Source organism: Brugia malayi (genome assembly GCF_000002995.4).
Source record: "Brugia malayi strain FR3 genome assembly, contig: Bm_v4_Chr1_scaffold_001, whole genome shotgun sequence".
Classification (NCBI taxonomy): Eukaryota; Metazoa; Nematoda; class Chromadorea; order Rhabditida; family Onchocercidae; genus Brugia; species Brugia malayi.
The window spans coordinates 4,448,306-4,473,093 of record NW_025062475.1 but is presented as its reverse complement, the minus strand read 5'-3'; the positions used below and the strand labels follow the sequence as shown (position 1 = coordinate 4,473,093).

The 24,788-nt window shown below is 23.6% G+C and overlaps 2 protein-coding genes across 2 annotated transcripts; both read right to left on the bottom strand.

Moving 5' to 3' along the window:
* Positions 1-91: 91 nt before the first annotated feature.
* Bma-plr-1 (conserved hypothetical protein,hypothetical protein) lies at positions 92-15,690 on the bottom strand (the record flags this gene model as incomplete). The annotated part of the gene is made up of 11 exons (XM_043076534.1): positions 92-353; positions 610-1,001; positions 1,305-1,566; positions 1,921-2,001; positions 2,472-2,584; positions 2,784-2,955; positions 3,272-3,411; positions 4,110-4,262; positions 4,497-4,574; positions 6,473-6,601; positions 15,445-15,690. The coding sequence occupies 11 exons, from the start codon at positions 15,688-15,690 to the stop codon at positions 92-94; spliced, it is 2,028 nt and encodes a 675-aa protein (XP_042932468.1).
* Positions 15,691-18,559: 2,869 nt separating this feature from the next.
* Bm17362 (Uncharacterized protein) lies at positions 18,560-21,299 on the bottom strand (the record flags this gene model as incomplete). The annotated part of the gene is made up of 2 exons (XM_043076533.1): positions 18,560-18,572; positions 21,178-21,299. 2 exons carry the CDS (start codon positions 21,297-21,299, stop codon positions 18,560-18,562), a joined length of 135 nt encoding a protein of 44 aa, XP_042932467.1.
* Positions 21,300-24,788: the final 3,489 nt, after the last annotated feature.

The window sequence follows — 24,788 nt, the reverse complement described above, 5'->3', positions numbered from 1 at the left end:
TCATAATAATTTAAGTCTTTGTTTATTTTTAGTTATTATTTTCAATTTTAATTTATAAATTGCATTCCTGAATAGTATCATTTGAAGAATTTTATAAAATTTGATGTTTTTCGAATGAGATCCTTTGAAATGGAATTGTAGTGGGAACTTTTGGTATAGATTTCACAGATTGATGCGTTTTTCTTGAATTAAATGACTGTTGTTGTTGTTGACGTACGTTAGATTCCGGAGATTGTCTGTTGGACATATTTTCAGTAGGAGAATAATGCCGAGATATGGTCGTTATCGCAGCTGCTTTTGCTGGTGATTTAGGCCGATCTGCTTCCGGAAATGATGATATATCTGATGAGTAACTGAAATTATTATAAAAATTATCTCTTGAATTTTGTCAATGTAAATTTAATAGAAAATTTACAAATCTTGGTTAAAAACTATAATAATTATGTTTACTATTATTGAAGTGATCATAAATTGTAAGTGAAAAATAATTCATGTAATTTATTAAAATGAATTTAAAAAAGTAATTTTTGAACTTTTTAATTCATCAGAGAAAGGTAGGATGAGAGGAGAAGGATGGAGGTAAATAATTTTTTGAAAAATAGACTTTACCCTGATATAGTTTCCAAGGTTTTCTTTGATTGTTGTGATAATTCTTTCAAAGTAATCGAAATATCAGCGATACCAGCAGCACCAGCAATAGCAGAACAAGAAGATGATGCAGAGGATGATGATGATGATGAGGAAGAGGAAGAAGATTTACTAGCATTGGTGGTTAAATTCATGGGATAAATTGGTCTGTATAACCTTTGAACTTGGCTTCGTTGATGTGCACCCAATGATCGAGATCTTTTTTGCAAGCAATGTCTTGATGATGATCTTGTATTGATCATTTGTCGCCGATTTCGCTTTTGACTATTATTATCCCATCCATTGATATTACTTTGAGGACAAATAATCGATGATGATCTATTGGCACCGAGACAGTGATGAAAATTATTTGCCTAAATAATATAAGCATACTTAGTATTTCAATTAAAATAACTGAAAATACATAGCAAAGAAAAATAAATGATTAAATATGTAATATATTCTTAAAGATGCATTAATTGCTATTTATCATTTTTCATTTACCTTTGATATCTCTCTTTCTTTTTCAGACAAAAAATGCAATATATGAATAAATTATTAAATCATAACTATAATTAAATGAATGGAATAAAATAATGGAATTGTCAAGTTGAAGAATTTGAAAAATAAGCTTAATTACTGTAAAAATTATTAATTTAATGAAAGGAAAATTATACATTTTCCATCTTCATTATTCCTCTACGATGATATCTTTTCCTAGAATCAATCGTATTATTACTGCTACTCGTTTCTACTGAAGTTTGAATTTCAGGTTGTATTTGCATATAAGCATTTGTGGAGGTATGATGAATAGCTGTAAACAATCCATTCGAAGTGGTGATAGTATTAATAGCAGCAACCGCGGTATTATTATGTTCTGTTGAAACTGATAATAATGGTACATTGGGAGCATTCGGTGAATCCCATACTGATAAAGAACTAAAATGTTCACTCAGTGATTAAAATAATATATTCATTAATAAATAATGTCGTAATTGAAATAGATCTCAAGAAGCATATGATAATTGAAATTATGCTAATGATAATAATACGGTAGAAAGGGAAGGAAATTATTTTAGCTCTTTCTATTAGCAATATCTTTAGGTTTTGGAGTAAATTTTGTATAATTTTTTCTATTATTCGTGATTACGAACAAATGTAATGATTAACAGATACTTATCATGATTTTTGTGTAAATCATAATCATGAATATCTTTATGACAATTATAATCATTATAATTTTTTGGAGGAAAAACATATCCATTCATAACATATAATAAATTTCAAACTTACTTTGTTTGAAAATTTTTCGTTTTGCTTTCTGTTTTAGGATATTCCTTATATACAACATCATATTGACATAATGGACAACGCCTACAAAAATATTAGTTATCGTAATTCTATGGATTGAAATAATTCGTGATAATACAATTGCTCATAATAAATATAAATAAAAATATAAATTTAAATATCAATGTAAGTGTAGATATAAATATATAACTAATACATTATTCATTTGCATTATTTATATGTTTATTTACATAAATCATTATTTAAAAGGGAATTTGATCCTAAAAATTTTTAGAATCAATATGTTGTACATAGATCAAATTTTGAAATTAAATAAAGACAGCAATGAACAATGTAAATAAATTTAATCAATTGAATAAATAAATATACACACATATAATGTTATGTTTACCAAATAAAAAATAGTAATGCAAGACTTATTATTTATTTTATTGTTTATTTCTTATTATTAATTTTTTATTTATTATTATAAATTTTATGATAAGTAATTTGAATTAATCCCATATTGAATTATATATAATATCCATCACTACCTATTACTAAGTAACCATGGATCGACACATTTTGGATGAAATTCGTGTCCACAGAAGAGCACTCGTAATTCTTGCCCTTCCTTATATTCCTCCAAACAAATACTGCAACGTTCCTTAAAATAAAAAATATATTATAATAACATACATAGGAAATAATAGGTAACTTGAAAAACTGAAATTGTGAATAAAAATCAAGGAAAAAAAAAGGGAAAGAAAAATTGTGATGAAATAAATATTAAAAATAAAGAAGAAAAAATAAAATTTTTGAAAATTGTAATTAAATTTAAAATGTCAGTGCATGATGCTATTGACCTGGCCATTATAACTTCGTGCAACGGATGTAAGTGAACCAAACACTGGCAAGTAACGTCGTTTTGATGGAAGACATAGTAATGAGCGCTTTTTGTGTAATTTATTAGTAGTATTTACGCCAAAACTGTCATTTTTTTCAAATTTTCGAATTTCCATTTTGTTTACTGCAGCTCTAAAAGATAAATCATTTGATTAGCATATCTGAGCAGAAGACGAGAATATGCTATCATCTTTAGCTTAAATCAATATATTCATCGAAATGCATCGTTATCCGTTAAAATTTATATCAATAATTGAATTTTATATAACTGAAATTTTTATCAATTAATAGTTCCCAACCATTGAAATTTTTGAAAAAAAAATTGGGAAAGCACGCCAAAATTCTGACAATAATAATTCTAAAATCGTAGTTCAAATTTAAGAGATTTTATTATATTTATGATTTAAAATCAAAATCTCAAACAGAAATTAAAAAAAAAAAAATTAACCGGGCTAATGTACGTAACCAAATATCACGATGGGTTGTAGGCCTCCATCGAATTTTGATATATACCAAACCAGTGATAAACATTATTAATAATATCAACAGTATAATTAAGCCAATATTTAATACCGTCGGCCGAAATATCTTAATTTAAATAATTTCAAATTACAGCTAGACATTTATTGACAAATTTATCCATTGATTTAATGAGTAATAATACTAATTAGTACAAACAAGCAGAATATTTAAGCGAGTAAAGGTCTAAGGATTAGCAAAAAGTTCGAATAAAAGTTTTATTTAAAGAGCAAAGAAATAGCTTTGAAGTGTTATCACAGAGACTGATAAACTTAGTAAGATAGTGCATTTGTTGGAGGAGTAAAAAAAATGAACTGAGTAATCCAGATTTATGAATAATTTAACTGCAATTGTTATCAGTTATCAACAAAGTAAATAAATGTGCAGTGCAGTAGTAGTAGTAGTTGTAGTAGTGTGGTAGTGGTATATAATGTATTTTCATCACATAAATTGGATAAACATTTTTGTTTGCTTTAATTTTTCCCAGTTTAAAATAGAATAAAATAAATTAAAATCAAAATGCCAAAATAAAAACTAAAAAAAAAAACTTATACGATGATAGGAGAGAAAAAGAGAAGTAAGCTTAATTTAAAAAGGTTAATTAACAAAAATGAATTGATTAAACAATTTTGAAATTTTTCTTATTTTTGATTAATTACAGTGTAAACGATAAGTGATTATGTATGTTATCACCTATCATCATATTTTCCTTATCACTACAAGTATCAATATCCTCTTACTTTATAAGATGATAAAATCATAATTACCTGTAATCGTAAAGCATACTGTGGTTCAAAATCAACGTATTCAAAAGCAATTCGAATTACAGAACCACTAAGTGTTGCTTCGTTTAATTGTTTTTTCAATCGTTTTGTTTCTAAATCATCCAACATTACAACTGGTATACGACCACGTTGTGTCTGAAATAAGTTAATTAAAGATTAAAATTTAGAACTAGCAAATGTTTAAATTCTATTTATTTTAAAGGTCATATTTTTAACCTTTATTTTTATCTAAATGGTAATAAAACTTACATTAAGACATGTTAAAAACATAAATTTTGCTTTTTTGTTTTTTTGCTTTCTTTTTTTTTTAAAAAAAAAAAAGTGAAAGAAGAAAAAAAAATGAAAGAATTATTTAAACTTTTACATAACCTTATCAATTTGTGCTACTATGCGACTTTCTGGTCCGACAACCAATCCAACTGCGCCTGATTTTTCAGCAAAACGAACCTGAATAAAATTTATACTTTAACTATAAATTAAAAAAAAAAAAGATGAAACGAAAAATTTAACAAATAATGAAATGATCATTTCAATCTAATGTTCACTAGTAAATTCTCAATTAATATTAACTGTTACTATCTCATTTAGAATGTCGAAACTTCAGTTTCAGAACATTTTAATTGGTATTTATTGGTTGATTAATTAATTAATTTAATCCAGTTTCTTATTTAACGACCATACGTTCAAAAAAAGATAGGTAGTAAAGAAGGAGAAAAAGAGGGACAGAGAGTGAAAATGAATAATTCGAAATATTCATTAAGACTAAAATAATATAAATAGTACCACAGTTTTAATTAATCCTTATTTCGTCCTAAATCAAATCAGTGAAATTATTTTTAACTGTGTAATATGATAATATTAATGCATAATGATATTCAATATTGGAAAGTAAGTCAGCGATTTATCAGTTATCTTATCATTAACACAACCAATAGTAAATAATATATAATTTTTATCTAATATAAATTATTAATACATTACGCAGTCAAAGTTTAAAAATTAAAAGTTTTTGTTTGTTTTTTCCTTTTGTTTTTCTTTCAAAAAAAATGACTAAGTATTGATTATTTGCTCTTTTCACTTTTTAATAAAAAAATATTTTAATTTATCCTTTCCCTTTTTCAATTTCATCTATTTTCCCTAAAATTGGTTTGTAATATTTAAGTGATCGAATAAAATGAAATAGCAGTGAATATAATGATAATGATGAGAAGAAAAGACAGATGGTATGCAATTCAGGATGGTTTACCGGATGCATAGATGAATGGATGGATGTTTGGGAACCATAAATTTTAGCTCAACGAAATGTGCTCATTATTTAATTTTTAATGGGATTTTTCATTTTCATTTATAAATAATAATAATAATAATGATGATGATGATGACGATGATGATGATGATGAAAATGACAGTGATAGTAATAATAATATTTGATAACAATAATGTTAATGATAATAATAATAATAATGATAATGATAGCAATAGTGATGATAATGATGATGATAATAGTGATTACATATCTGATATATTAATTATTAATTTTCATTATCAGAGCAATCTTTCATTAAAAAAGATGGTAAAAGGATTTTTTCCTTTTCTTTTTTCTTTTATATAATGAAAGTGAAATATTACAATAAGATTCTATATTTCAGGTATTATGTTACACAAAATTATGATATGCTTTGTTTAAAAAAAAGAAAAAATCATTTCAGAAAAACAAAAGGAAAAATGGAAGTCAATAAGAACTAGTGTAGCTGTTAATTTCGTGTTGAAAATAAATTTAATTTATTATAAATTATAGCTTTGTTTAGGTATTAAAACGATAAGAATTATTTGTGCAGCACAACTGGCATAATTACTTCTTATTATAATGATTTAGTAATAGAAAGGAATAATTTCAAAATTTTTACTAATAATGTTGGGGTAATTTTAAACTGCCAAATTTTCAATGCAATAATAAAATATGATATCGATGTTTTTGTAATTTACAAATCTGTTATGTATTACTCGCATTAAATTTCACACTGTTACTAAATTTGAAGTTAGGAATATATTTCAAAATTAAATTTGTATAATTTTTCAAAATTAAATTTTAAATTGATAAATGATTATTATAGAAGAGAGTAATGAAATGCGATTTTTTATATTTTGCAATCGCGGAAGATTTTTTTCCAGCAATCCTTAAAAATGTTCATTTGTTTTTTTTAAATAAATGAAAGAAAATTATTCACATAGATATGAAAACAATAGAATAACTAAATATTTTCAAAACTGATTTATTTTGTAAAAATATTCAAAAGAAATTTCTTTTTATTTAAAAAAACTTGTAAAATAACAATGATACTAACTTGATTATCCAATGAAACACATCCAGTAATAAATGGTTCCAAATCATCGAAAAATACAATGGCAATATGGTCGATAAGCGTACGATCATAGCCTTTTCTTTTAATATCACATGCTCGATATGGAAATACCTATAAATATGTAAATACCTGTTCAGAATTATTTTCAAAAATCGTTAAATTTAATTGAAAATATTATCCTACAGTGAATTATTACTGTAATTTGTTGATAATTAATCATTTACGATGAAGAAGTAAACAATGGAAAATAGGCTAAAATCGATAAGCATGCAATAAGCTTTCTCAATTAGCATAACCAAAATGATATCTTAATTATTCTCATGTGATTTTAGTTTAAAAATTATAATTTGCTTATTTTTCTCCTATGTTATACAACAAATAAATACTATTTATTAATCATGTCCTCATTTTAACTGTTAAATTTAACAAATATAATCACCATTCTTATATAACAAATATGTAAGAATCAATAACTGTTTCATAATTACAGTTGATGAATTAAAATAAATCAAACACTCAAATTATTTCAAAACTATTTTTGAAAAATATCAAATTTAATTTAAAAATTTTATCCCATAATAAATGACAAAAAATAAATTGCAACATGGTTTAATAAATTTTTTTCTAAAAAAAAGTGTGTCTTAAAGCGGAAATAATGCAAATATGCTTTAAATAGTCAACTTTTATTGTTAAAATAGACAAAAATAAACTAATCGAATTTTTAAATTACATTTTAACCTTGGAAAATCTTCAAATTCAATCCTCAATTCTATTTAAAATTGATAAATTACATGCATATCGTCTGTCTATTTGTGTGTGTGTGTGTGTGTGTATGTGTGTATGTGTGTTTTAACGGATCAGTGAAATTGTCAGCTTGAAAAATTTCAAAAGAAACCGATTCACAACATTCAGGAAATAAGGATTTGTTTGCTTATGTTATGTAATAATTCATTATCGCGGTCCGTCTTTCTTCTTTCTCTTATTTCTTCTCGTTTTTTAGTTTTCATTTTTTTTTTTTTTTTTTTTTTTTTAATTCTTATCCTTCTTTTTTCTCTTATGGGAATTAAATAAATAAACTTAAAAAAAATTTTTTTTTTTCTGAATATAATATTATTAGTATAAAATAAAATTGCAAATGGAAAATAATAAAGAAAGATAAAAGAAAGAAAAAGAGAGAAAATAATCTGATGAAAAAAAAATTAAAATAAGTTAAAAAAAAAGAAAATAAAAATAAATAGTGAGAATGCATTAGTATGAGGATAGAAAATAGAAAAAAAAATTAAAAAAAGTTAAAATTAAAATTAAAATAAAATGAGATGAGATGAACAGCTAAAAATGACTGATAGAATTATGCTAAATGTAATCATTACCATATTATTTTAATCAATCACATCTAAAGATATATTAGTCATACATAATTAATCCATCACTTTTCAATTCTTGTGATAAGTTTCATTAATTGAAGGATTTCGACCATATTGTAAAAATCATTATTTCTTCATTTTTCATTTTGTGTCACATATATTTATTTTCTAATTAAATTTAAGCAATATAAATTTAGCAGATTATATTGCTAAATTATTTCAAATTGGATTTTAAATAATTAAAATAAAATGGATGATTTGAAAGAGAAGAAAAAACCGTTAAAAATTATAAAAATATATGTAAAAACATCAATCTTTGAAAGAAGATGAAATTTAATCAAGTATCATACATTTCATTTCTTCCATCTAAAAAAAAAATAACTTAAGGTTTCCCACTTTTTTGTTTCTGTTTTTTTTTGTTACTTGCATTCTTCTCTTACTTCTCTTTTCATTTTTTTTTTTAAAAAGTATTCTTTACATTTCATACATATAATATCAAAAAAATTTACATATATATATATTTTTTAAATTTTAATTCATCCCACAAAAAGCATATAAGGCCAAAGCCTAAATAACAATATGTTAGCATGGGATTAAATCTGCCAAAGTATTAAATCAGAATTTTTAATTATTATAAAATATTTCACAAATGATAATTATTTCTTCTTCCATTGATTAATATTGTTATTATGCATTTTTCCTAAGTTTTTGAATATTAATAACAAATAAAAATATTTATTTTTTATGTGAATGTAAAATGATTGAATGGAATACATTTTGAATAATCAACAAATTGCCTAAATGTTTAATCTTTAGTCGTTCGTTTTTCTTTTCATCTAATATTATTGGCCATTCTGTAAATGATACACACTTCTTCACTATTGCAATTCCCGGGATATAATAAATGAGCCTAGCAAATTTAGTCTAAAATGGATTATCAGAAAGCTAAAGAAAAAAAAAAGGAAGAAATGCTGTTAACAAAAAATGATGAAAGAAGAATGAAAGGATGAATTTCCTTTCTTTTCATTATTTACAAATGGAAAAAAAAAGAACGATGTTTAATTTTCAATTCAATTTATCATTTCATGTTTCATCTAATTTTAATTAGATATTTTCTAGATCATTCTTTTCATGGATTAGAATTGAAATCAAATGAATAAGAGAAGAAAATGGAAAAGGAAGGAAAATTTTGGTGAAAAATTAAATTGTAAAAAATTAAAGATTAAATATAAGAAAAAAAAGTGGATGGATAAAATAGAAATAGAAAAAATGTATGTATGTATAAGAAATTGTTGAATCAACTTCTTGTTTTTCTTTAAGAGTTTAATTTTAAATAAAAAGAATTATTTCAATGTATCTTTTTTCCTTTCTTCAATTTAAAATTATTTCAATGAAAGAAATGTGGAAAATGAATTTGCTGTTTTGTCGTAAGTTTAATTTAAAATTGTTCATTTTGTTTGTTGGGAATGACTTAATATATCTTTTTTTCAACATTTTAATTAGCAATTCAAAATTAGCAAATTTTTTTCTGATTCAAATGAAAACACAAACAAACAAACAAACAATTGAAAATTAAGCATGCAGTAAAACAACGAACTCTTTTTTCGTTTTTTGTAACCTAATATAGATTTACTTACATTAATGAATGAGAAAAAGAAAGCATTAAAATAATTTTTTCTTTTATTAAAATTAAACACTTTAAAATGAACGATAAAGAAAAAAATAGTGCAAAAAATTTTATACAAATTATTATCTTTTTTTTTGTATATATATTTTTTTGTTTTGAAATCAATTATCTCATTTTATATTGTTATACGATTATCATTTTGTTTATGCATTCAATTAATAATAGATTGCATCTAATACAGTGATCATTTCAAATTAATCCAATTAAGAAAAACTTTTGTTGATTTCCACATACTATCAACTTCATTCGTAAAACTAAAAAGCTAATTAAAAATGCAATCATTTAATGAATTTCATATTGTTAAATCACTTTGAATTGCATTGAATTTGAATAAAATATGAAATGAATTCAAATAATGCAAAGAATCTTTTTTTTTTTTGCTAATTTAATAAAATAGATATTTTATCAAATAATATTAGCCATTGTTAGCTTTTACTAATATCATATATACATATTACAAAATACTACCAACATTCCTTTGCATCCATTACTTTTTTTCTCTCTCTAAATTAGATTTTAAATCATTGGAAAGGAAGAATTATTTCCCTAAAGTGCTTCGTTTGCCTTACCCTTAGTTTACGAGAAGTAATTTTTCAATTCGAAATCTTTCAATCGAAGTAGTAGTAATTTCAAGTTCATCTACCCTCTAAACTATATGCTTTCTTTCTTTCCTTTCATTTTAATTTCACATTCCTTCCATTTCATCATCATCTTCCATCGATTATTGCATCGAAGACATTTTGATTAACGTTAATGATTTTGTGCAAGGCAATATCTTGAAGATATTAAAAGCGATGCTTAATAGGCTTATTGATAGTGAAATAGATTTGATAAGATAGGCCTGAAAGATTGAAATAAAAACGGAAATTAAATAATTTTCCATTATCATTGTTATTTATCACATGATATGTGCTAAATAAGAAAGGAGAAGAAAATAATCACTGAAAATTTTCAAATTATCAATGTTTATTTATTTGAAATTTCTTTAATTGCAATCGATCAATCAAACAGTCAAAATAATCAATTAAATGAAAGGATCAATCAATCAAAGAACTTGATTAATAAATTATAAAATTTTATTAATTTTCTTTCATATTTTTAATAAAATAAAAACCAAGTAATTAAATTTCAAAATAAAAAATAAAAATACAAAATAAAAAAATGCCTGAATAATAAATCAGAATTTTTAAATTTAAACTAATTATTTTAAAACAGAAACAAAGAAAAAAATCAACCAATATTCAAAAAAATTTTACTCAGCCTAAATTTCATTACTTAATTTTTTTTCAAATATAATTTAATAAAACTTTCATATATTTTTATATCTGTCTAATCCATATTTTTTTCTGTAATGCTACTTCAACTTTTTATTTCATTTTACATACTATTGTTTCAATGAGAAAGCTATAAATTAAATTATTTACTTCAATTTAAAGTTAAAATCAAATGAAAAAAAAAAAAAGCAACAACATCATAAATTATTTGTTTGTAATAGCTTTGATTTTAATTTCATTTTTTTTTTCACATATTGCATTGATTTATTTCATTCATTTAGCAGAACATTTGAATCATCTCATGATAGCTCACTTATACATCATCAATACATTTCCGGTATTCCTGAATTTTTTTTTGTATTATTTAAATTTACCATCGAATCAATTAGTTATTTTGCCTATAAATATTTAACCAATCTAAAAAATTGAAAAAAAAAAATTAAAAAAAATGATTTAAGCAATATTTAATGAAAAAAAAAATCTTTTTTAAATTTTTGTCTTTTATTCTTTATACACATACATTTTAATCATAAATTCCTAAATCCTACTATTTATTTGCTTTTTTTTTAATTTTACAAAAAAAAAAAAAAAAAAAAGATACAAAACGTCCTTTTATGTACTTTAAAAAGCTTCCATCATATATCGATAGATTCATGAATCATTCTTTTATTTATTATATAACACATCTGATGCTATTTATATGTATATATGCATGTGTACTTTTCATTGAAAAAAAAAAAATAAATAAATAAAATCGGAGAATGAAAGGAAAAAAAAAGAAGAAAAAAACTTCAAAAAAGATTGCCGACATTCAAAGAAAATCCAAATGAATGCAAAGAATAAAAAAAAAAAAAAAAAAAAAAAACTAACCAAGCAAATATTTACATCAATGTCATATTTTATCATTTAATTTTTCTTTTCTTTTTTTTTTCTTCTAAACATTTTTACATGCATAAAAAGAAACAATAAAAAAAAGAAAAGAAAAGAAAAGAAAGAAATAACAAAAGAAAAATTTTTAGATATAATAATAAAAGAAAAATAAAAAAAAAAAAAGTTAAAATAATATAAAATCCCTCTTTTTTAATTCTTTCCTTTCATTTTCCTCCTTCCTCTTTTCCTCCTTTCCTTCCTTTCTTCCTTTTCTTCTTTTCCTTCTTATTCTAGCCATTTTACGATGACAATAATGACGACAACGACAACATTTATTATCATCCATCGGGGATCATTTAGCAGTGACGGCCAACGACATTATTTTTAACGATGGATCATTAAACGAGCAAATATGCTTTGATACCATTTTTCTTGTCTATTTCAAATTGTTCGGAATTTTTCTTAGTCTTACAAATCCAATTTTAACATATTTACTCTTATTGCATCTATTCCCACATTATGTTAATATTTATCTTATCTTCTTGCATTGCTAATAAAAATAAATAAAAAATAATCATAAAAAAGAAGGAATAATAGATAAAATTAAAAATTAAGAAAAAAAAAAGAAAAAAAAAACATAAATAAATTACAGTTTACAATAAATAAATTAAGAAGATGCTGTATGACAATCAATATTTTAAAAATTAGCATAATTATCAATCTTCTCAATTATTCCAAGCTATGATAAATACATTATTGGATGTATTTTTGAAAATTGGCATAAAATCAATTTTTTTTTTGACCGTTTCAAATAAGAATAATACATTCTCTTTGCGTTTCATTTATTATTTCTTTGTTTTTTGCATAACAAAAATTATTGTTTTAACATAATAAAATATAATAAATAAATTGTAAAGAAGTGTTTTTTTTTTTGAATAATTTAAAATAAATATAAATTTAACTGGATAAACTTATTCGTTTGCATTAGTGTAATATTAAATTGATACTGTTTATAATATGATTTATTATCAATTATCACTGATCTGAATTTTTTATTTTTAAAAAAAAGAATTGAGTTTTTTTGAGATAAACTTCTATTTAAAGGAGAAAAAAGCAAACAAATATAGAGGATTTAATGTAAAGTGTACAGCATAATAAAAATCTTTTTGTTACAGTTTTTCTTCTTTTTTTCGGGAAAATTTATTATATAATTTTCAAACATAGAATTGAAAAGCGGAAAAAAGCATATAAAATATATTCAGTGAAATAATTATAAAAATTTCTTTCAAAGTGACTTAAAAAAAAGAAATAATAAATTTATAAATAATACTCCAACCAGTTTGTTCTTTCCTTGCTTCCTCTCTCTCTCCAACTTTTAAATATAATCAAATGTCTTCCCTTTTTTTAAATTTATTCTGTTCTTTTATGCTAATATGTTATACAAAAAAGGAAACAGTCACCTGCAATGTAAATAAGTTATGCCTTTTAATTGAATAATTGATAAATTTAAAATTGAAAAAAAAAAAGAATTCATTTTATTTTGTGTTTCATAAAATAAAACTACTATATTTCTCCCTCTAAAATTTCACTTATCTCATTAATGAATATAGATTTTAATACTCTTTTTTTTCTCTCCTTTTTTGTGAATATTATCATCATTTATTGCTGAATACTATTTGATCCACTGATTAAAATACTAAAAATAAAAGAGTAGTTTTCCCGAAAAATGAAATTAAACAACCGATGTTTGCTGTTAAAAAATAAAAATGTAATGTAAGCCAGAAATAATTAATTAGCTAACTATATTAAATAATTCTAATATTTTTGCAAAAAAAAAAAAAAATGTCACATAATATAGGAAAGACGAAAGAAATTCTGAATTGTTATTAATTTCAAACAAGTTTTGCCTTCAAAAGTTCGTTTTTTTCCCATCACTTTAAATCATTGTTGGAAAAGGAATTAACAAAATTTTCTTTTTGTTTTATGGCATCATTTCCTAATAGTTTTTGGACGGGAAAGATCAAAAAAAAGAAAAAGGAAAAAAGAAAAAATAAATAAATTAGAGAATTTTAGACTGAAATAAATCAACAATTTTCTTTGAGTTACATCGAAAAATGGAAAATGAAGAGGAAGAAGAAGGAAAAATTTATTAGCACATCTTTAGAATATTTTAATTTTAATTTAAATACAGAGACAGGAAAATAAGACAAAGAAAAGAAAAAGCTTAATCGTTAAAAAATAAAAAAAAAAAAGACATTAATATAATCGTATAAAAATATAATTTAGTTTTCAAAAATTTTATTTTATTTTTCAATTTATAAAATTAACTTTATCATCACTAACTAGGCTCAATTGTAATCAATGTTATCATAACGAAGCAAGGCAATGATATTTTGAAAAGTAAGATAAAATGAAAAGAAGTGCTTTAACATATATTAATTATAACGATAAAATCACTGTGATCATCGTTATCACCATTATCATTATCATTATCACTACCATTATCATCAAAGGTATGTCAAAAATTTTGTAAATCATACGAAATGATAGACCACCCTTATTGCTATGTATCATAAATCTTTCGCCATTTCTCTCCTCTTTTCTTTCATCTTTCATTCTTTTTCGGTATTTTGAATTTTTAGGATAGATTAAATAGAAAAAAAAATATTAATCGTTTTCATTGCTCTATCTCTTCCTTTCCTTATAATACTTTCAAAAAAAAAAGAAAAAAAGGTGCCGACATGAAATTTCAAAATTTAATCGATGTGATACGAAATTTAAAAACTAGTCCCAAAATAAGAATTAGACTACATCTGATATTTTAACATTTTTTTTCAATCTTTTTATAAAATTTTATTCTTTCTCTTTCAAATTTTCGACTATAGGAACTGCTTTTCATTTTTTTTTTTGAAGGTTATTTACCAATTATTTTAAAGTTTTATACTCAATAAACTAGCATAAGTTAAATACAACTAAAAAGAAGGAAAAAAAAATATAATGAAATGTTTTGAAATGCTTTTCATATAAAATAAAAAATAATATTTCACTAACATTATTATTTATTATTATTATTATTATTATTCAAGTTCACTGATAAGTGTATGTATGAATTTTACTTGTTTCCCACATCATTTTCATCAAATTAGGCATGAAAATTTAAAAATTTGAAATTGATGCATTAAACAATAGCGCGTAACTTTAAAAAAGTATTTCATTTCTTTTTGATATGATAATAAAATAAATAAAATAATTATGATCGGATTAAATTTAAATTTAACATTCAATTTAATTTCATTCACCTTTTCTTCTTTCTTTTTTTGTTGTCGAAATTGTATGCAGCAATTCAAAAAAAAAAAAACGAAAAAAAAAACGAAAAAAACGAAAAAAAAAGTCTACCAATCTTTTCCAATAATTAATTGAAAATTTTCAAAATCGAAGCAAAAAAAGCGTTTTTTTTTTTCAGAAAAAAATTTAAGACATTTTAGATATAATTCAAAGGACATTTAATGAACTTTTTTCATATGCAAATGTAATTCATATTCGTTCATATAAATAAAATCCTATTATTTTGAACAAAAAAAAGAAGAAACGACGATTTTCTAGGTTTTTTCAATTGAAATTTTAATTTCATTTTACGAATTCATCAGCTAAATGTTACAGTAATCTGATTTGACATGATTATAAGCTAATAATTATAATAATTTTATGCTAACAAATGAAATAAAATTATCTGAATATACTACGGAAATTCATACATACCTGTACAATATCACCAGAAGTTTCATAATTTCTTCCTGCAGCTGAAAATGTTCCAAATAATCGCTGATCATTTTGTTTGTCACCGGAACGTGATGAAACTAATAAATCAATTGGTTCACCATCAGCAGCTATTCCTGCTTCAGGATCAGTAATTATTTGAAATTCACGTACCGGAATACCATAAACGGAATCTGTGATAGCATAGAATAATGTCAGAAATATAGCTTTTTCTGGCACATAAAACATTGAAATTTCGGCGGAATAAACTTGAAATTATAGAAATCCTTTTTCTTTGCTTATTTTTGACAATTTTGCGCCAAATCAGATAGAATATTCACTGATTCAGAATCAATTGATAAATTAATTGATCAGATCAATAAAAATAATACAATAAATTTTGCCGTTTTTTTTTTCTTCCTCGTTTTCTTTTTTCCCGAATAGATTAAGTATTCCGAATTCCGTTACTTGTTCAGCAAATTTGTCATCTATAAATAGTTGAAATTTTTTTCATGAACAACAAAATGATAAAAATACTTCTACAGGATATATATGTGCACATACACACACACACACATACAGAAGACATACGCACACGCACAAACATACACATACACGCATACTCACATACACATACCCACATACACACATATTTCGGTGAAGTGATATGCTTTATTATAGAAGGCGTGGCATTGAGAACAGAAAGATTCTGCTCCATCAAATAAATGGCCAAACAATAAATTTTATGGTATAGCCAAAGTGGACACAAAATATACATAAAAATACATATATATCAACATAGGAGAATATTTCAGTTTAAAAATTTTCTATCATAATCTTTTCTCATAGATATTTTCATCGATTATATCGAATAACCGAAAATTTTATAATATACTAAACTTAAATAACATATCTATCCAAAAATTTTATTACTTATTATTAAGCTGAATTAAAAATAAATATTAATTAATGTTTAGTAAATGAATTTGCATTAACAGATAATTAAATTAAATATAATTTTCAAAAATTTTGATACAGTTGATAAAAATTGAGAAATAATTAATTTTTTCCTATACCATTGTTATCATTAACTGTTTAGATTAATTTCATTCAAATCAAATTATTTGTTTCTTTTTCCTTTCCGAAAATTTTCCTGCTCTAAAGATTTCCAAGTTCTTAAATGGTAATTTAAATTTAAATTGTCATTTACACAATTCTCTTCATCAAATTTCATGCATGAAGTTTATGAAATTTTTAGAAATGCATATTCTATTTACTTCAGTAAAACTGATTATTCAATAATTGAATTATTTCTAAATCTAAGTAATTTTCAATTTCAGTAAAACTGATTATTCAATAATTGAATTATTTCTAAATCTAAGTAATTTTCAATGATTTTATTTTTTTACAACAATATTAAAAAATTCATTATTCATAGCTTTTTGGTGACATGAATTTTAGAACGCCAAAAAAATCACAAAAATATGAAATTCTTCGCAACCTCTTTTTTTAAATGTTGAATTTTTGCCATTTTAACCACAACATCAACATTTCCGTTTGTCAATAATAAGCAAGCAAGAATGTAAATTTACGTTGACAATAATAGTGAGAAAAATTTGCATAATTAAAGGGAACAGCTAACGAATTTTTATAAATATACAAAAAAAAAAGAAGAAAAAAAACCTTATCTATTTTCAATTCCAGTTAAAAATATTTAATGGGTTCAAAAAAAAAGCGCAAAAAAAAAAACGTAAAGGAAAGAATCATACAAAATGAAATATGTAAAATGCAGTTAATTTTTTTGTTTGAAACGATTTCAACCATCTATTTAATAAGTCTTTGACGTTTTAAGAAACAAATAAAAATGATGAAATTGAAAAGAATTTTCTTTCTTTTTTAAATTTGCAAAAATATTAAAAAGAAGTTTTATGTGCGATACTTGCACGCACTGCTTAGAATGGCGAATAAAATGAAAATTTCTTTTTCTAGTTTATTGAAAAAAACTGTGCATATAAATTTAAACTACATATAATTCAAACTCGATTTCCACACTAATCTTTTTATCAAAATTTGCCTTTTCAACCAAATTACTAATTTTTGATTTCTAATAAGACTTTATCTAATATAAAAAAAAATAATTAGGAAAAATTAATTATAGCATCCTTATTATCTTCATTTTTTTTAAACTTATAACTCTTATTTAAATTTTCAAAATTTTGGAATAAGAATAACTGGGAATTTTAATGGTACAATTATTTTTCAGATTTTATAGACATACAATTAAAAAAAGGAAAGAAAAACTTGACATTATCTGATAGCAAGCAGTATAATTTGTTGTAATCTCTTGCGATCGCTTGCCAAGAATAAGTGATTTATTCATTGGTTGATGAATTTCTAAAAATTTCCAATAAACACTGATAAATTGTCCGTTATAGATTATAGAAAAGTGATTAATATTACTTTATTATAACTTATTCAAGATTATTTGTACCTATCTCAGATTATCTCAGAATAATTCATAATCTCATTTGCAATTATTACAATATATTTCACAGTCATATTTGTATTTGTACCATACATCCTAAAACAATCTCTCTTAATCTCATTTGTATTAATTATAAACTTGTACCGATATATTCGTCAATTTTATTTCCGACATTTTTTTGTCATCGAGTGAAAGGAAGAAATAACGAAAATGTTTGTGAAGAATAAATTTTTGTTTAAAAAATAAATCAGCATTGTTTATCACATATTATAACTTTTTACAATCATCTATTTTAGTATCATCATCATCACCAACCATCACCATCATCATCAGTCATCATCATCATCACCAATCATCATATTATCACCAATCATCATCATCACCAATCATCATATTATCACCAATCATCATCATCATCATCATCATCATCACCAATCATCACCATCATCATCAGTCATCATCATCATCACCAATCATCACCATCATCATCAGTCATCATCATCATCATCACCAATCATCATCATCATCACCAATCATCACCATCATCATCAGTCATCATCATCATCACCAATCATCATCAGCATCATTATGATCTTTCTACATATTTAGGACACAGCAAAATTCGGCGCAATTTTATTCTCTTTCCCTAAAAAAACATTAAAAATGTTGAAATATGCTAAATTATATGTAGTATCATATCAATATGTACATTTCAAAATATTTCAAACTTAATGAAGTTTGCAAAGTTTAATTTGCAAAAATTTAAAATATAGATAAGATAGGATAGGATAGATAAAATAATTTCTAATCAAATTTGCAAGGTTTGAATGAATACCTAGAAAAAGCAAGGGTAAAATAAACTAAGACAGATAAGAGAATAATTTTCTAATTAAATTTATGAACATTAAAAGGATTAGAGAGGACAGGATAGTATACATTGAAATGCTTTTAAAATATATATTAATTTTACAATTAAATTTGAAAAATTTAAATAAATGGGTGAAAAAATCTTAATTCAAATATTAAAAATTAACGAAATGAATGATTGATTATTAGTAGTAAAAACAAAAAAGAAGAGAAAATTTGACAAAACAATTACCCAGATTAAACTTTTAGAGATTAGTGGAATTTTTTAATAAATCCATCATCTATCTAACCTATTCATTTCTTATTTTTCTCCAATCTTCTATTAATTACTACTTTTATTACTATTACTATTACTACTACTTTTACTACTATTACTACGAAGCATTCTTCCCTCATTTTGAATGTTAACGAATAAAATAGAAGGAATTAATTAGTGAAATAATGGAATAAATTAATGAAAATGTATTTTTTTTTTCGACGTTTTTTTTTTTTTTGCATTGCAGAAAATTTCATATTGAGTATTCGATGAGTGCAAAAAATTTTAAACATTTATTATTTAATAGTATATAAATCATGCATCTTTTAACTCTTTTTTCTTATATTTCAATTTTTTTTTTTTTTTTTTTAAAGAAAAAAAAATAAAAAATTGTTAAAACGATGAGCTAAATATAAACAATGCCATTAATTCGTAATGTAACCAATATCGAAGAAATGATTCATTCTTTTATTATGATGACAATAAAGATGACATGAATGACATATGAACAATAGCGCTTATCCATTGATGTAACTAAACGATTCATTTGTTTTGTCTTAAAAGTGCAAATGCTACGAACTTTTTAGTGAGAAAAAAAAAAAAGAATTAAATGATAAAAACGATGAAAAAATTTTTTCCTTTTTTTAAATATAATATAATTATGCATAATGTTGATATCAATAATATGATAAAATCATTGCCAAAAAAAAATTCTTATCATTGAAACGAATGTCACATTGTATTGTATCAATTTGTGACATTGTCGTTCAAAAATTTTCCAAAACCTACAACATCCATCAATCCGTTATTCCTTTTCCGCTTACCGCCCCTCTCTCTTAGTGCTTCACATTCTTAAATCATATTGACATTTTTTTTTTTTGTCAGATGTCAACAAAAATAACACATACGAAAATGATACTGTATCAGCTAATTAGCTAGACAAAATTTATTATGCTTTATTATAGAAGATGGAAAAGGAATGAAATGTTTCAATTATGTGAATTAATAAAATAAGCGAATAAAAAAAATCAAGCATAGAAGCGAAATATAGTTAAGAATACAATAATTAAGATGCAAGATTAATTAATGTTTAATTGATTTTAGAATGGCTATTTGTTTGCTTTTTCTTCAACCCAAACAATTTTAGATGTGTTAAATAATCTTAAAATGAGAAAGTATACGATATAATAACTACAGTTTGATAATAAAATAATAAATATGTTGGTTACTATTAAAGTGTATACCATTTTAGTTTGATGAATGATTAATTAGACCTTAGGAAAGTTTCACACAAATTTTTCTCATATCTTTACTGTAGTATCATTTCAAGTGTCATTAAGTATCGGAGGAGCAACGCTGATAATAATTAAGCCTAAGTAAACAGAAATATCAACCATTATCACCAGTGGCTGATTACAAATGATAAAAGACGAAGAGCTTGATTTTCACAGTCCTCTCTATGTCTGTAATATTGTTGGAAAAATGTTGCAACTCTTTTCTTAGTATTTTATTTTCATTTTTATTTTCTTTTACTCAAATGAAAATAGTAAATAGATGAATATATGAATTAATGAGTGAAAGTTTTAATTAGTAAACGAATAAAAAAATAAACGATAAGCAAAAAAAAACGGAAATTTATAATAGAAAACACAAATAGTATTATAAATAATTATGAGAATTATACAAATTTCATTCAAATATTATTATCTTTTCTTTCAATTCCAATTAATTTTAATTAAAAATTTTTTCTTTCAAAGTTTTCAAAAAAAAAAAAAAAGAACTAGAAAAAAAGATAATCGTTATAGAATCACATAAATAATAAATCACAAAAAAAAATTTCTTCTTTTCGTAAATTTTTTTAAAAAAAAATTACGAATTTATAGTATGACATAAAACATTAGGAAAAATAGATAATATTAAAAAGAAAGAATCTCCAAAAAAAAAAAAAAAAAAAAAAAAAAAAAAAAAAAAACACATTAAACAGAAAAAAAAGCGAGAAAAGTGCATTATGGAAAGAGAGAAGAAAACTGAGAAGGAATGAATGACAAATCATTAATTATTTGATGAAAATTAAAAGCAGTAGGCCGACTATTTTACTTTTTTCCATTACTCCTATAATTTTTCTGACCTGATAATGTTGATACCGTATGGAAATATCAGGCTGAGAAACCGGAAAATTCCAGCAACTTCAAGATGGATGAGAAGAAGAGGCGGAAGAGCTGGAAAGTAGTAGAATAAAACATTCTTCATAAATACAAAATATTAAATTTCCATTTATGGAAAAAGAACAGATTTAATACAAATTAAATTAATCTCTTCCTTTCTCCATTTTTTTTTTTTCTTTAACATCTTAAAAACTGCAAATCAATTCGAGAATATATGTAAATTGAAAGAAAAAATAAGTTTAGTTTAATCGATTAAAAAATGATTTAAAAAAGAAAAAAAAAGAAATTTTTTTTTGATCTAAGAATAAGATAAATTATTATTATTTAAAAAAAAAAAAATATACTTATAAATACTCTAATAAAAACTTTTTTCTAAATAAAAATTTTTATAAATTGACAAAAAATTTCTCTAATAAAAACTTTTTATAAATTGACAAAAAAAAAATCTTTTGTGATCTCCAATTAAGTAATTTATAACATAAAATTTGATTACATGAAATAACTACAATTTTTTATATCTTTTATAAAGTAATTGTAATTATGAAGCAATAAAAAAGATGAAAGTTTATTAAATGAATGAATGATATGATAGAAGAATATTTTATAAAAGTTGTTGTTATCAATCAAATTTACATTTTACTTTTGCAAATTGAGAATGTTATAAAGAGAAAAAAGAGAGACAAAAAGTGTATTACAAAATTTCAAAGCTCGAAAATTCTTAAATATCCTTTCAATATACTTTTACAGTTTTAAAGTTTTTATAGATTTATAGCAAAAACTTACATCAATAATAATTTTTGAAAAAAACTAACCAAAAAAATATTATTAATTGTTAAATAATTAAGTAACAAAACAACAAGTAAATAATCATGATATACTTAAAAGGAAATTTAAATTATTTATTTTTTCATCGTGTTTCAATTTACCAATCAAAGAACTGTAATAGGAATAAGTGATTAATTGATAAAAACTTTCATGAAATTTTTTTTTAAAAAATTCTCGAAAATTTAGATTTTTTTCCATTAAAGTTCTAGTTCACTCTATTAAACTTAATAAAAAAATATTAAATACAATTTTTGAAATGGTTTTTATTTTGAAATAAAGATCTCAAAAGTCGATATAAGTAGGATATTGAAGGACTACGCAAGCTAAAAAGATGCATCTCTCCTCTCCTCTTCCTCCCTCTTCTCTTCTACTACTATAATTGACATTTCAATTTGTTTATGGCATTTGTTTGCAAATTGGTTGCACATCTCGATGGATGATTATACATACATACTGCTGCATATGTTAGTTGGTATCCTTTAATAAATTCTTCTTAGCGTTCAACTGCAAAAGTAAACAAACAAAATTAAAATGAAAGAAATAAAAAATGTGAAAAAGTGAGACAAAACATATGGTTAATTATTCAAATTTTTATATTAGTTATTAAATTAATCACTTTATCACATCACAATATTTTTGCTCATCCACTAAACAATCACAAATATGGATTACAAATGAAAAAATTGAATTTAAATGGTACAGTTTAAATGGTTGGAAATAAATTCAAAATTTAACAGACAGGTTAAAATAATTAATGTAAATTAAACAATTCAAAATGATAAATAATACAAGAAGATGATAATAAATACAATAAATCTGCAATTAACAAAATATTGTACAATAATAATAATAACAATAAAGAAAAGAAGAAAATGTTTGATGAAAATAACAAATGTGAATTGGGAAGCTAAAAATTAGTATTTAATATTTTGCTTTCAAATAATTAATTGTTTTTCCTAGCAAGGATGAGCATTATCAATTTTCAATAACTTCAATTTATCAAAAAAATGTGACAAAAGAAGAAAAAACAACTAAGTTCCTTAAATTTTCATATTAATTTAAAGAAAAATTTTTGCTTACATTTTTCTAATTCTTCGTGTACTTAAATTTGGTGCATATTCATATTTATTTCAGAAAACTCAAAGAAAAAAATAGTGATAGCTATACTTCATATATTTAAATATCATTCAAAATTTTATAAATAAAAATATGAATGGAAGGATTTGAAAATAGAGAAATGAAAGGGAAGATAGAATTGCTGGGGAAGAGAGAGAGACAGGAAGAAGGAGAATGAATTAAATAGGTGAATCCCAAAGATAGATTGAAAAGCATGAAATTTGATATTGTATCCTTTCCGCTCTCTCTTCGGTAAAAATGTAGGAGGAAGGGAGGAGGAGGGAGGAGGGAGGAGGGAGGAGGAGGAGGAGAAAGGAAAGGTTGACGACAGTGGACTGATAGCTTTGCGGAAGAAACAAACGGATTGAAAATGAGTGAATAACAACGAGGTGGTCTTCCGCGATTCAATTTCCGCCCCAACTGGAAATGATACCATAAATAAATAAATATATATGAACACACATACATACATACATACACACACACATACACACATTAAGTATAAAATTGTTGAAAACATATGGCAGAGTAATCAAGGTAATAATGCAATGCAAAAACCCAATTTGTCATAAATTTCTGAAATATGAAATTTTCACATTAAAAAATAGAATAAAACCACAGCTTATAATTATAGTATAAATAATATGATTATAGCAGAGAAATTAGTAATAATGAGAATAATAATAAAATAATAAGTAAATAAATGAATAATAAATAAATGAAAATAGAAAAAAAGCGAGTGAAACATCTAAAAAATTAAATAGGTTTGAGTCAAGGAGCATAAAATCTAAAAGAAGAGTTGAAAGAGTAGGGAAGGAGGAATTTTTGGGTGAAGGAGTAGTTTTGAGGTGATAGGATTGTCAGGGGAGGGGAAAAAGAAAGGAAAAGATCACTCGGGACACTATATCATTAGTTTGTGATTGCGGCAAACATCAAAGAATAACAATGTGCCACATCAAAGGCATTACGCCGGTCGCTTTTATGTTTAGATATAAGGAACATATATCGATATATATATATATCGATATAGCGGTGTACATACATGTAATGCCTCAAGATATTTGAACTTGACATATTTTCACTTCTTAACTTTATTCTTTCTGTTTATTAAGAAATCTAAGTAGAATTCGTAATAAAAAAAATAAAAAATAGAATAAAAAATAATTAATAATAATGAAACAGTATTAATAGTAATAATCACACTATAACAAATAATATTTGATCAAAAATTTCAATTCAAATTGATACTAAAATTTCAATTAAAGTGTAAGAAAAAAAAAATGGATATGTTAAGGACTAATGATGACGAAATGTATAAATGATCATAAAGCATGAAATAATTAAATCTGACGAGATTCACTGATACGACAACAACAATGATTACATCATTATCAGTGATGTAACAAATTTAACAGGAAGGACTTGTTCGCTTGTCTGATTTTGTTTTTTCTTTTCCTTCTTCTTTCTTGTGTGTATTTGCAGTTAAATTAAATTATGATATGATGATAAATATTCTTATTATTTAATATTAAATTTTTTTTTTCTGAAAAATAAGTGTTTAAATATGATTTGTGAAAATGAACTAAATGTTTTCTTCCTTTTTTTTTCTGAATTGTCTAATATCGCTTTCTCC